Below are 11,647 nucleotides of genomic sequence, written 5' to 3'. Positions count from 1 at the left end.
ATCCTGCACCCACAGAAAAGTGCCCCCCCCATTACCTCCCCCACTAAATCCTCCTGCGCCTTGGCGTAAGCAGCTAAAGCCCAGGCAAGCTTGGGGAAGGGGGGGTACTGGGGGGGCACCCTGCTGCCGGCTCCATCTGTGCCCCCAAGTGCCCGGTGCAGCAGCACCAAAGGCAGAGGATGCAGGTGGCAGGCAGGGGTCTTGTCCCCCTGTCTGTCAGGCCTCCCCGCCCGCCCCCTCATCTGTTCATGTTGGGTAAATCGCCCCCCACCTCCTCAGGGTGCTGGGTGGATGCTGCCAGGGGCAGGAGCCTGCCGGGGCTGGCAGTTCCCTTTTAAGCCCCTGTGGATTACCCTGGACTTGGGTGTGTGCCAGGAGGGGTGGGAGGAGGAAGAGGATGAAGAGGAGGCTGGCAGGCTGGGGACACGGCTGTCACTACCTTGAGGGACCTACCTGTCCCTGAACACAGCCCTGGACCTCCTTTAGCACTGTCTGAGGTTCATGGGGGTCCTGTCAGAAGTGATGGGTGGGCTCCAGCAAGGCTGGCACTCACCCACCCACAAGTCCCAAATGTAACATCCCTCAGAGGCTGCATCTTCCCTGCTGTCACCCCCCAAACCTGTGTGGGACAGCAGCCATGGAGGCGGGCATGAGGGAAGGAGGTGGGAAAGGTGGAAAAGAAGCAGGATGAAGGTGGCAGGAAAGTAGTGGCAGAGCTTGGGGTTTTATTTGGTCTCGAGAGAGGTGGGTGCTGGTGTGGGCCAGTACAGTGTGAGTGCCAGCCGAGCGCACCTGGGCTGGCACAAGGGTGCATGTGCAGGCAGAGGGGTGGGTGGGCTGGCCACATCCCCCTAACCAGGTCCCATCCTGTTCATTTCAGCTGCTGCAGGAAGGCCAGGAGTCCATGGTGCCACTCACTGGGTTTGTCCAGGTAGCAGGCGTGTCCTGCACCCTGCAGCATCAGCACCTGGTGCTCAGCGAGGTGCCGCAGGTTGTTCAGGCTGGTCTGCCCCAGCTCCACGTCCTGGTCCCCGTACACGATCAGCGTGGGGGTCTGCAGAGGGGGAACGCACCCTGAGCCTGCAAGTGTCACCCAGGCCCTCGCTCCTCCTGGCCAGGGACACCCTGGAGGGGAGACACTTGCCCTTCTCCCCCACCCAGTATGACAAAGGGAAACTGAAGCTCAGACTCCTGGGTCTCCAATTGTCCCCTCTTTCCCTCCCACTACCTCACATTTACATTCCTTCATCATCACATTCCCCTTTTTCAGTGGCAACAGGGTTTCTGGCCCACTTGGCCTTTCCCCTGCCCAGCCCCAGTACCAGGGTCCCCTCTTCACCATCCCCTCCCAGTTCCCTGACCTCCCCAGTGTCCTTCCAGGCCGTACTTTGATTTGGGCATACTGCTCCGCCGTGAATTTCTCAGTGCAGATGGGTGCCACAGGTACATAGGCCTTGAACAGGTGGCTGTGCTCTAAGAGGAAGGGCAGTGAGTACATGCCACTGAGCGATGGGCTGATCACCACAGCTGGACCCAGGCCCAGAGCCTCCAAAACTGCCTTCAGGAACGCTGCCGGTGCTGGCTGGCCCACGGGCGCTGGTGCGACGGCATCCTTTGAGCGCCCCAGCCCTGAATTGTGGGAGACAGAAGTGGCCCTGTCAGGCTCCACACCACCTCAGTGACTGGGAGAAGCCAGCACAGCACAACACCGGGGTTGCCATCCTGACACTACAAGCCGGTGACTACCCCACCTGACTCTAGGGCTCTGCTCACCACACCTTACCCGGCAGGTCGATGGCCACAGCTCGGTAGCCGTTCTCGGCCAGTGTGGCGAGCGTCCCCACCTGCAGCCAGGTTTCGGAGGAGAAGCGGATGCCATGCAGCAGCAGCACTGTCAGCTTGGGCACTGCCTGGGCTGGCTCAGCTTGGCGGTAGAAGAGGGTCTGTCCTTGCACTGTGACGGTGCTCTCAGTGATCCGCGGGGTGGCCATGCCTGAGGGCCGGGGGGCTGTTCAGTGGGGTGACAGGTGGGAACAGGAGGGCTGACAGGCCTTCTGCTGCTGTTGAGGCCTGGCAGTGGCAGGAAGGCAGGAGGGCTGTGAGCGGTCACACCGGCATCACCTTCACTGTGGTGGCACCAGCGGGGTCACTGATGTGCCAGGCGGGCTCACGGGTCTGCAGCCCTTACCTGCTGCTCCGCGCACGGGGCCGACCCCCTCTTGCCTCTTCCCCGCTGCCCCACGGGACTGGGGGCCAAAGACCGACGGGGCGGCGAGAGAACGGCGGCACCGCCTCACGGAGCGCAAGGTCCGGGGCGGCCCCGGGAACCACTGGGCAGAGCCGAGCCCTGCCCCGCCAAGGGAAGGCGAGCTTTACCGAGCGTAGCCGAGTCTTGCCGAGCGAAGCCGAGCTTTGCCGAGTGAAGCCGAGCTTTGCCGAGCGAAGGCGAGCCCTACCCGAACTCTACCGAGCCAGGTCGAGCGCTGTAGAGCAGAACCCGAGCTCCGCCGAGCCAGACTGAGCCCAACCCGAGCCCTGCCCGAGCTCTGGCCAGAGCCACCGAGCCCCTGATGAACATAGCCGAGCTCTGCCGAGCTTAGCCGAGCCCCAGCCCATCCCCGAGGAAGGGCTCCACTGCCGCTCCATCCCTCGGGGCCGCAGCGCCGCGGGCTGCCGCCAGACGGAGCCCGAAGGCTCAGCGGCGCCGTGCACGGCGGGGCCGGGGCCGAGCGGGGCCGAGCGGGGCCGCCAGCGCCGGGGGGGGCTCGGGTAGGGCCGGGGTCGAGCAGAGCAGCGGGGACCGGGACCTGCCCCCCCCGCAGCAGCGGGGCCGGGTCCCGCAGCCCCGCGCTGCCGCTGTCCTTCTCCAGCGGGAGCGGAGATGCTGCTTGCCCGCAGCCGCCTGGCGCTGCTGCTCCTCGGGGCGCTCCTCGCTTTCCTCCTCTACCTCTTGCTCCCGGCCGCCCGGCGCTCACGGCCTGACGAGGGGAAGCGGGGTTGGCGCGCGGCCAACGGTACCGTGAGGACGGGGATGGCTGCGGGAGAGCCCCCCGTGTTCTACAGGGAGGCTCCCGCAGCAGCTGCCGGCCCCCGGAGGTGGGTCAGCCCGCCGGCATGGGGGGTGGCAGGCCCTGGGCTCGGTGTTCACCAGCCCCCGTGGTCGCTGGACGCTGCAGGCATGGCAGCCTTCCTGAACCCCTTCCCACCTGTCTTCCCCCACGCAGGCCCGATGTCCTCTTCCTGCACGGCCAGGCGTTCACCTCCAAGACGTGGGAGGCCCTGGGCACGCTGGCACTGCTCGCTGGAGAAGGCTACCGTGCGGTCGCAATAGATCTGCCCGGTAGGACCATGGCACTGTGCTTAGCTGGTCACTTTGGGCAGCTCCAGTCCCTCATCTTAGTCGCTGCTGGGCTCTGGATCTCTTTAGGGAGGGCTCTGGATGGCTACTGGTGATTCCTGGGGCAGTGTGCTCGGGATTTGTTGCTGTGCTGGGCCCTTGATGGCTGCGACTGTACAACCCTGGGGCTTCATCAAGTGTCCATTTTTTGACAAGCCATTGAACCCTGGTGAGGAGAGACCATTGCAGGCTGCACAGTGCCCCCCTGACCACCCTATGCCCTCTTCCCCATACCAGGCTATGGGGATTCGCCCCCAGTGGAGATGGTGGTGACGGCACAGGGCCGGAGGACTTTCCTGGACCACGTCCTCCAGGAGCTGGGCATGCAGAGGCCTGTTCTCGTCAGCCCCTCCATGAGCGGCCGCTTTGCCCTGCCCTTCCTCCTGGCACATGGGGACCGGCTGGCCGGCTTCGTGCCCATTGCACCTGTGGGCACCAAGGACTACACTGCTGAGCAGTACCAGGGGGTCCAGGTGGGTTGTTGGGCTCTTGGGGGCTGTCCTGGGTATTGGTGAGCCTTGTGAGCCAGCCGGCTGCAGGGTGATGTGGAGGGTGGCACTGTTTTGGGGTGAGTGAGAGGGACCTGTGTCCCCCAGCTCATGGGGCTGCTGGCACCTGCCTCCCCTCAGCTTTGCAGCCCCCTGCGGTGACAGTCCAGGGGGAGTGTGGTGGCCATTTACCCCTCTGACAGCTGCTCTTGTTTTCTCTCTCCCCTTACCAAGACGCCCACCCTGATCCTGTATGGTGACCGTGACACACGCCTGGCTCCCCAGGCCCTGCAGAACCTCCAGCACCTCCCTAAGCACCGTGTGGCCGTGCTGCCCGGTGCTGGCCATGCCTGCTACCTGGACAAGCCAGAGGACTTCCACCGGGCCCTGCTGGGCTTCCTGCACCAGCTGAAGTGAGCGCTGCCTCCTCCCTGCCAAGCAGGCGGCGTCCAAGGGATTGGGAGACACAGACAGCTGGCATGAGGGGTGCTGTTCCCTCTTGGGGTACCCCCAGGGTAGCGGGGTGAGGACTGGAGGTGTCCCTTGCTGGCACGACAGGGTGTCGTCTGTCACGAGGACAATAAACTGATGCTGCTCTGGTTTCTGCGTGTGTCCCCAAGCGCCGCGGGGCTGCTCGAGCTCCAGCCTCATCTCTCCGCCCCTAGTGTGGGGCCAGGAGGGTGGCTTGTGCCCCTTGCGTGCACCCTGCCCCTCCTGCGCCCCCCGCTCCTCCCCTGCCCGCCCCTGCCCGCCTCCTGCCCGCTGCTGCCGGCGGGGCGGAGCGGAGCGGAGCGGGCGGAGCGGGGCCGGGCGGGCAGCGCCGGCGGCAGCAGCGCTGAGGTAGGGCCGGGGGCGGCGGGGGGCCGGGCAGCGGGGCCGGGCAGCAGCGCCCGGCACCCCGCGGGTGGGTGCTCCGGTGCCTTCGCCCCCCTCAAGCCCGGGCCAAGGTATCCTGCACCCCCCCCCCTTGCACCCCTCGTCTACCCCCCTGCACCCCCTTGCCGCACCGTTCTGCACCCCTAACCGTGGTATCTTGCACCCCCTGCACTCCTAACCACAGTATCCAGCACCCCTCTGCCCTTCTGCCCGTGCTGCGCCTGCACCCCAGTAACGCACGTGCTGCAGCCCTAACCACGGTGCCCTGCCTGCCCTCTGCTTCACCCTGTACCCCTAACCACAGTACCCCTGCAGCCCTACCCGCGGGACCCTGCCCTGCCCACAACTCTAACCGTGGTGTCCCTGCATCCCAGCTGCAGTACCCCTGCACCCCGCTGCGGCCGCTTCCTGCACGCCAGCCATGGTACCCCTGTACCCGACCTGTGCCCCTTAGCACCTCCAGCCACGGCACCCCTGCACCCCTAACCACAGTCCCACTGCACCCCTCGTAGCCTCTCTGCAGCCCCTGCTCCCATACACCCCCTAGTGTTCCCCTTCACCCCTCCTGCTGAACCCCCATGTGCCCCTAAGTACCCCACATCCTCCAGCACCCCTCAAACAGCTCCCACAGTACCCTGTCACCCTAATGTGGTCCCCCAGTACCTCTATCTCTGTTGACACTCAATCCCCCTTCACCACCCCCATTCCCCTGCTCCCTCAGAGCCTTTCCTTGCAGCTCTCCTTCATCCCCTTAGCCAGGCAGTAGTTCCCTTCTCCCTACCTGGACCCCCTTACACCAGCATCCCGCCTTCCCTGCCTGCATTCCCCAGCATTCCCCCAAACCTCTAACCCCTGGCTAATCCCAACTACCTGTCTCCCTACTTGACACACCCCTCTTCCCCCCTATCCTTCTTCATACTTCCCCATCTAGTTGCCCCCCTTTCCTCCCAGCTAGCCCTTCCCTGGATTTCACCCCTTGCCTGGGCATCACAGCCTGTCCTGGCACTGTGTTTGGGGCAGGAACATGTGTTTTGGGGGAAGAAAATCAGGACAGTGTGGGAGGCACACCCCATCCTGCTCTGTACCCAAGTGGGGGGGATTTCTCCCATGGTGGCAGTGTCCCAGGAGTCACATGGGGGAGACCTTTGCCCCATCTCCCTTTGGTTTCTGTGACGACTGAGTGTGAGGGCGGACTTTGGAGGGGCCGGTGGGTGATTAACCATCTTGCAGCTCTTTCCCCAGAGCTTTGCAGCCCTGGTCCCAGACATGGCACCTGGGAAGCCCGGGAAGAGCACAGGGGCCTCAGAGAACCCCTCGGTTACGCTTTTCCGGGAGTACCTGAGGATTGACACCGTCCACCCTAAACCTGACTATGGTGAGGATGGGGGGACAGGATGGGGAGCCATGTGGGGATCTGGCAATGCAGCTTTGCAGCCCTGATCTTTGGACCCAGGTGCCCAAGTCCTGTGCTGGGGCTGTTTTGATGGTGGTGTTAAGGAGTGAACTCCTTTGCACCTTATCTCTGCTGGTGCCTTTGGCTGGGGCAGGGACGTCTCAAGTGCCCTCAGAGCTGCTGTTTGCTTCTTCCAGTCCCGTGCTCCTTGCTTCCTTTTCCATGCTGCCCTGGCTCTGGGATGCGTGATCTCCTTTTGTTAACATTTATGTCTTCCCACTAAAGTACATTTTATTGGTGAGGAGCTCCCAAAACTCCACTGGAGAAACATTCTCCCTGAACTCACCCCCCTTCAATTTTTAATTTATTCTTATTTCCCAAGTCCTCACCCCAAAGGGATGGTGATGAGCTGCTCCCGTCCCTGCTCATGGCCACCTCCCGTGTCCAGGACCTGCAGCACCTGCCCTCTCTTGTCATCTCTTTCCCTGGTCTGGAACCCCACAGAGCCTCGGGGTCCCTGGGGGGTTGCAATGAGAAACCCCGCTGTAACTCTGAGCATCCCCACTCTTCCCCAGATGCGGCCATCCGGTTTCTGGAGCGTGTCGGCACCGACCTGGGCTTGGCCTGCCAAAAAGTGGAGGTGAGCAAGCTGAGGAGCAGCCTCCAGTCTGTCCACCCATCCATCCATCTATCCACCTGTGTTTGGGTCCTTAGTGACCAAGATGTTCCTCTGCCTGCACCCAGAGCTGGACAGGAGTGAATCCCCTCTGCCTGTAATCCTCTGCTGACCTGAGCCCTTCCTTAAGCCAGTATTCTGGCTGCTCCCTGCTGACCTTTGCAGCTGCCTGTGCTATGATTAGCTGGGGACCTGGCAGGGTCACGTTGGCTGGGGCCATCCTTCCTGCTGGGCACCGGCTGTCCTGGGAGACTCCCGGGCACCAGGGGAAGATGCTGGGTTTGTCTTCCCTCCCCTGAATTGCAGCCAGGTTTGGCACCTGCTGGCTCTGGCTGGCTGTGTGGGTTCAGGCAGGCCTGCTCCCTCTCCCAGTGGAGAAAAGGGTGACTGGCTGGGTGGCATCCAGAAACTTTTCCTAAGCTGATGCTTTTTGGCTCCAGCCTGCTGGTCCAAGCCTTTCTGTCCCCATCCTGGACCCTGGTGACATCCTACCTTTGTCCCACAGGTGTGCCAGGGCCGTGTGGTGCTGATCCTGACCTGGCAGGGCACGAACCCCCACCTGCGCTCCATCCTCCTCAACTCCCACACCGATGTCGTGCCTGTCTTTGAGGTGCTGGGACAGGGTGAGGGGTGGGAAGGGCATGGAGGGGAGGACAGGGTGGATGGCAGCTGGTGCCCTCTGTGCCCCTCTGCCATCGTGGATGCTGTTCCCTGCAGGAGCACTGGACCTACCCACCCTTCGAGGCAGTTAAGGACTCGCAAGGCAACATCTACGCCCGGGGTGCCCAGGATATGAAGTGTGTCTCCATCCAGTGAGTGGAGGGCTCTGCACCCGCTGGGCGGGCATGGTGCTGGTGGTGTCTCTGAGTGATGCAGGACAGGATGCCACTATCCTCGGGGTCCCTGGGGCCAGAGGTGCCACTGCTTGACCTGCCCTGAGGTGGCTGAGAGCACACAAGCCCCTCTCCTCCACAATGACCAGACACTACCTTCCCTTGCAGGTACCTTGAGGCCATCCGGAGGCTGAAGACAGAGGGAAAGTCTTTTGCCCGCACCATCCACCTCACCTTTGTGCCTGGTGAGTCCCCAGGCTGTCCCCTCTCAGGAGGTACAGAAAGGGCTGGAAGCTGGGTTATGCTCTGGAGTCTCCCATGGCAGCCAGGCACCAGGCTCTCCAGATTCCAACCTCCCCTAGCTCAAGGCTGGAGAGGTTTCCATGTCTGAGGACATCGGGTGTGCTGATGGCATCCAAGCTGGCATGGAAGGAGGCCTAGGAGGTCGTGGGCTGGGGGATGCCCCAGTGCCTTCCTCCATGCCAGGCTTTCCCCCACAGATGAGGAGGTGGGCGGACACAAGGGCATGGAGATGTTCGTGCAGCGCCCTGAGTTCAAAGTGCTCAACGTGGGCTTTGCCATGGATGAGGGTGAGTGGTGATAGGGCTGGCACAGAGATGTGTCTCCTCTTGGCACACACTCCTCTGCCTGTTGGCATCACTCCTCAGGCACCAGCATGCCACATGCTTCCAGGGACCTCCTTGCGGGATCCTTCCCCTGGGCAGTGACCCACATGGTGCCAGTCTGGAGGGAAAATGCTGCCAGGACAGAGCAGAGGGGGCACATCATGGCACCCCCATGCCCCACTGACCCTCTGTCTGTGTCCACCACAGGCCTGGCCAGCCCATCTGACACCTTCAGTGTCTTCTATGGCGAGAGGAGCCCGTGGTGTGAGTATCTGTGTGTCCACTGCCCTGTCCCTGGCTCTCCTGGGCACTGGGGCACTGGTGCTATCCCAGGCTTTCTGCTCCACCCTTCCCTCTACGCCTACTGCTGCAGGGATAAAGGTGAAGTGCATGGGTAGCCCCGGGCATGGGTCCCGCTTCATCAGCAACACGGCGGCTGAGAAGATGGTAAGAGAGGGGGTACACCCTGTGCTCCCCCCGTGCTGCCCTGGGCTGCCAGGCCCCTGCCCATGGGGCTGGTCCTCACCCGCTGCCCTTCCCTCCCCAGCACAAAGTCATCAACTCCTTCCTGGCCTTCAGGGAGAGTGAGAAGCAGAGGTAGGAGATGGGCAGTGGGATGGCAGTGGCTTAATTCAGTCCATGAAGGGGGTCCTTGGGATCCCAAGCCGGGTTGTGATCTGGCGCTGCTGCCCTGTGCCTCAGTTTCCCGTTTTGCGTGATGGCAGGGTGGGGAAGCACTCCTCCCCACGGGGGCAGATAGTGACTCTCCCTTGCATCCCCCAAGGCTCAAGTCCGACTCAAGCCTGACCCTAGGGGACGTCACCTCACTCAACATGACCATGCTGGAGGGGGGCGTCTCCTTCAATGTGGTGCCCTCAGAGATGGCCGCCAGCTTCGACATCCGCATCCCACCCACCGTGGACCTGAAGGTGGGCACCTTGCCAGCCCCACCCAGGAGAGTGGGATGAGGATACCCTGCTCACGCTCCTCCTCTGGTCTCTGCCCCAGGCCTTCGAGGAGCAGGTGGCCACGTGGTGCCGTGGTGCTGGGGATGGTGTCACCTATGAGTTTCACCAGGTGAGGGGTCTCAGCCACCTCGGCATATTGTGCCTGTCCCTCCCCTGCCAAGTGCCACCCCCTTGCCCCTTCATCTGCCCTCTCCCTCTGTCAGAAATGCATGGACCAACATATCACGTCCACCGAGGAGTCGGACCCATGGTGGAAGGCCTTCAGTGGGGTCTGTAGGGACATGTAAGTAGTGTCCCCAGGAAGGGTGGAAGCCTGGCAGGGACATCCTCTGGTGGAAGCCAGGTGGTCCCTGGGGGTCTCTGGGGTCATGTCAGGGGCTGGGATCGGGAGCCCTGTGATGTGCCAAAGCATCTCCCCGTTGCCCCCCAAAAGGGATGGGACTGAGTGTCCCTCAGGGCTGAGGGATGTCCTGGCACAGTCTCTTTGCCCATGGGGTATGAGGGGGACAGGGGACTTGGCTGGCCCTGCACCCATGCTGACACAGGGTCTCACTTGACAGGAAGCTGCAGCTCAAGCTCGAGATCTTCCCGGCTGCCACTGACAGCCGCTACATCCGAGCGGTGAGTGGGATGCCAGCAGACCTGCAGCCCCAAGCAGGAGCTGTGTCCAGGTGAAGGGGGGCACGTGGTGCCCCTGCCAGCTCTGACCTCACCCTGTGCCTTCCCATCTCCAGGCAGGACACCCTGCTATTGGCTTTTCGCCCATGAACCGCACCCCGGTGCTGCTGCACGACCACAACGAGTTCCTGAATGAGCAAGTCTTCCTGCGGGGCATTGAGATCTACGCCCGCCTCCTGACTGCCCTGGCTTCAGTGCCCCCGCTGCCTGCTGAGGGCTGAGTGCCTGGCAAGGGGCAGGAAGGGGGTGCCAAGCAGAGAGAGCCAAGGCTTTAAAAAGAGGGGCAGGGGCTGGGCACAGCAAATACCTGCTAGTGTGCTGGGGATGCAGATGGCATCATGCCACGTTGGCTGTGTTCAGGGCTGGCCTGATGGTGACACCCAGGGGGGTTATGTCCCCCTTGGCCAAGTGCCAGCAGAGCCTCATGCCCAGGTGCCTCCCCCTGTCCCTGTGCCATCTCTGGCTGCACTGCCTGGGCGGTGCGGGGCTGGCCAGTGCCCCACTCTGCCTGCCCATGCCTTGTCCTGCCTCCCTGCTCAGTTGCTGGGGGAGCTGGGGCCAGTGCTGCCCACCCTCCTTGTCAATAAATCTTGCTAAGCACAGCCTGGAGCAGAGCAGTCTGTCTGTCTGTCCACGATGGCGCTGCCCACAGGGTCTCGCCCAGGCGCTGCGGATTTCCTCGCACGGTGCGGTTTGCTGGGGTGCTTCTCCTCCCCTGGGCTCATTGCCTGCATGACAGCAGAGCGGGCAGGATCCTGCCCGGGCAGGCTGAGGGGCCTCTGCTCCCGATCAGCCTCGGGGGACTGGTGCTGGGGTTCATCCTGCTCCTTCCCTCCCTCTTTCCAGAGCTTCTGCTGGAGTGCCGCTCCTGCAGACCCTCTGGTCAGGGCAGGCAGTGTGCGGGTCTGGGCAGGCAGCTCCGCTTACCTGCCAGAGCTGCCATCGGCTGCATCTCCTCCTTGCTTGTTCTGTGTGGCTCCCCAGCACCCCAGGGGGTGGGATCTGTCGCAGCCGTGCTGTTCCTTGGGGAAACCAAAGGCCCACTGAGTGAATTGGGGTGGTTTTACACTGCTTGGGAGACTTGCAGAGCTGCTCCATTACAAAAGGTTGGGGGTAAGCCAGGGATCCCCCAGCCTCCTGACCTCTGTTTTAATTAAGAAAGCTGCTGGAACCCTTGGGGGGCTGGGGATAATGAGGCTGGCCCGTGCTGGGCTGGGAGAAGAGATGAGGCTGGTGGCAACGAAGCACTGAGGGAGAAACCACCAGCTCCTCAGCTCCTTCCCCTCCATTCAGTGCAGGGGGAAGTCCAAGGTTTTTGGATGCGGGACACACCTGCCTGTGTGATGAGGCTCCCAAGGGAGGCCGATGTGGATTCTCTGATGTCTCATAAGACCACATCCCCCGACCTCGCAGCCCTGGAGGAGGATGGCATGGGAGTGGTGTGGGTACCGTGGGGTCCTTGCCCAGGGTGTTGGCACCTTTGCAGGCAGACAGCAGCGCACCCCCTGCCCTGTGGGTGTGCTAGGGCTACATGTGGCACCCTGTGCCCCCCTCGACCCTGCTCAGTTCCCTGCCCCAGCTGGCCTGCTGTCCCCAGCTTGCCTGGCACTGAGATGGGACCTGGCAGCTGTGTGGTTGCTGGTGCTTGGAGATCACACCACGCTGAGCATCCTTCTCGCGGGGCAGGTCTGTGTGCCCTGTCCTACTTCAGG

General features: G+C 63.0%; 3 protein-coding genes across 8 annotated transcripts; 2 read left to right on the top strand and 1 right to left on the bottom strand.

Annotated features, from left to right (window-relative positions):
• Positions 1–705: 705 nt before the first annotated feature.
• LOC138117373 (putative protein-lysine deacylase ABHD14B) lies at positions 706–2,310 on the bottom strand. Of its 3 annotated transcripts, none has more exons than XM_069027601.1 (4): positions 2,189–2,310; positions 1,784–2,008; positions 1,388–1,629; positions 706–1,054 (listed from the first exon to the last, which is right to left on the bottom strand). In XM_069027601.1, exons 2-4 carry the CDS (start codon positions 1,989–1,991, stop codon positions 872–874), a joined length of 633 nt encoding a protein of 210 aa, XP_068883702.1. In that variant the 5' UTR covers positions 1,992–2,008; positions 2,189–2,310; the 3' UTR covers positions 706–871. The 3 variants fall into 3 exon arrangements, with proteins under 3 accessions (XP_068883702.1, XP_068883701.1, XP_068883700.1); XM_069027600.1 differs by having other exon boundaries at positions 1,784–1,993; XM_069027599.1 differs by having other exon boundaries at positions 1,784–2,070; positions 2,189–2,309.
• A 139-nt stretch (positions 2,311–2,449) lies between these two features.
• On the top strand, positions 2,450–4,302 carry ABHD14A (abhydrolase domain containing 14A). The gene is made up of 4 exons (XM_069027598.1): positions 2,450–3,096; positions 3,225–3,340; positions 3,635–3,870; positions 4,120–4,302. Exons 1-4 carry the CDS (start codon positions 2,882–2,884, stop codon positions 4,300–4,302), a joined length of 750 nt encoding a protein of 249 aa, XP_068883699.1. The 5' UTR covers positions 2,450–2,881.
• Positions 4,303–4,315: 13 nt separating this feature from the next.
• Positions 4,316–10,544, top strand: ACY1 (aminoacylase 1). 4 transcript variants are annotated; one of them, XM_069027594.1, is made up of 15 exons: positions 4,316–4,725; positions 5,992–6,136; positions 6,730–6,794; positions 7,336–7,440; positions 7,548–7,642; positions 7,832–7,908; positions 8,164–8,253; positions 8,497–8,553; positions 8,663–8,736; positions 8,837–8,886; positions 9,074–9,218; positions 9,298–9,366; positions 9,461–9,540; positions 9,818–9,878; positions 9,992–10,544. In XM_069027594.1, the coding sequence occupies exons 1-15, from the start codon at positions 4,474–4,476 to the stop codon at positions 10,154–10,156; spliced, it is 1,530 nt and encodes a 509-aa protein (XP_068883695.1). In that variant the 5' UTR covers positions 4,316–4,473; the 3' UTR covers positions 10,157–10,544. The 4 variants fall into 4 exon arrangements, with proteins under 4 accessions (XP_068883695.1, XP_068883696.1, XP_068883698.1 ...); XM_069027595.1 differs by having other exon boundaries at positions 4,668–4,725; positions 6,004–6,136; XM_069027597.1 differs by lacking the exon at positions 4,316–4,725 and adding an exon at positions 4,732–4,832.
• The last annotated feature ends 1,103 nt before the right edge of the window (positions 10,545–11,647 follow it).

Source organism: Aphelocoma coerulescens, chromosome 12 (genome assembly GCF_041296385.1).
Source record: "Aphelocoma coerulescens isolate FSJ_1873_10779 chromosome 12, UR_Acoe_1.0, whole genome shotgun sequence".
Classification (NCBI taxonomy): domain Eukaryota; kingdom Metazoa; phylum Chordata; class Aves; order Passeriformes; family Corvidae; genus Aphelocoma; species Aphelocoma coerulescens.
The sequence above is the reverse complement of the archived record's forward strand: the minus strand, read 5'-3'. Positions and strand labels throughout refer to the sequence as shown.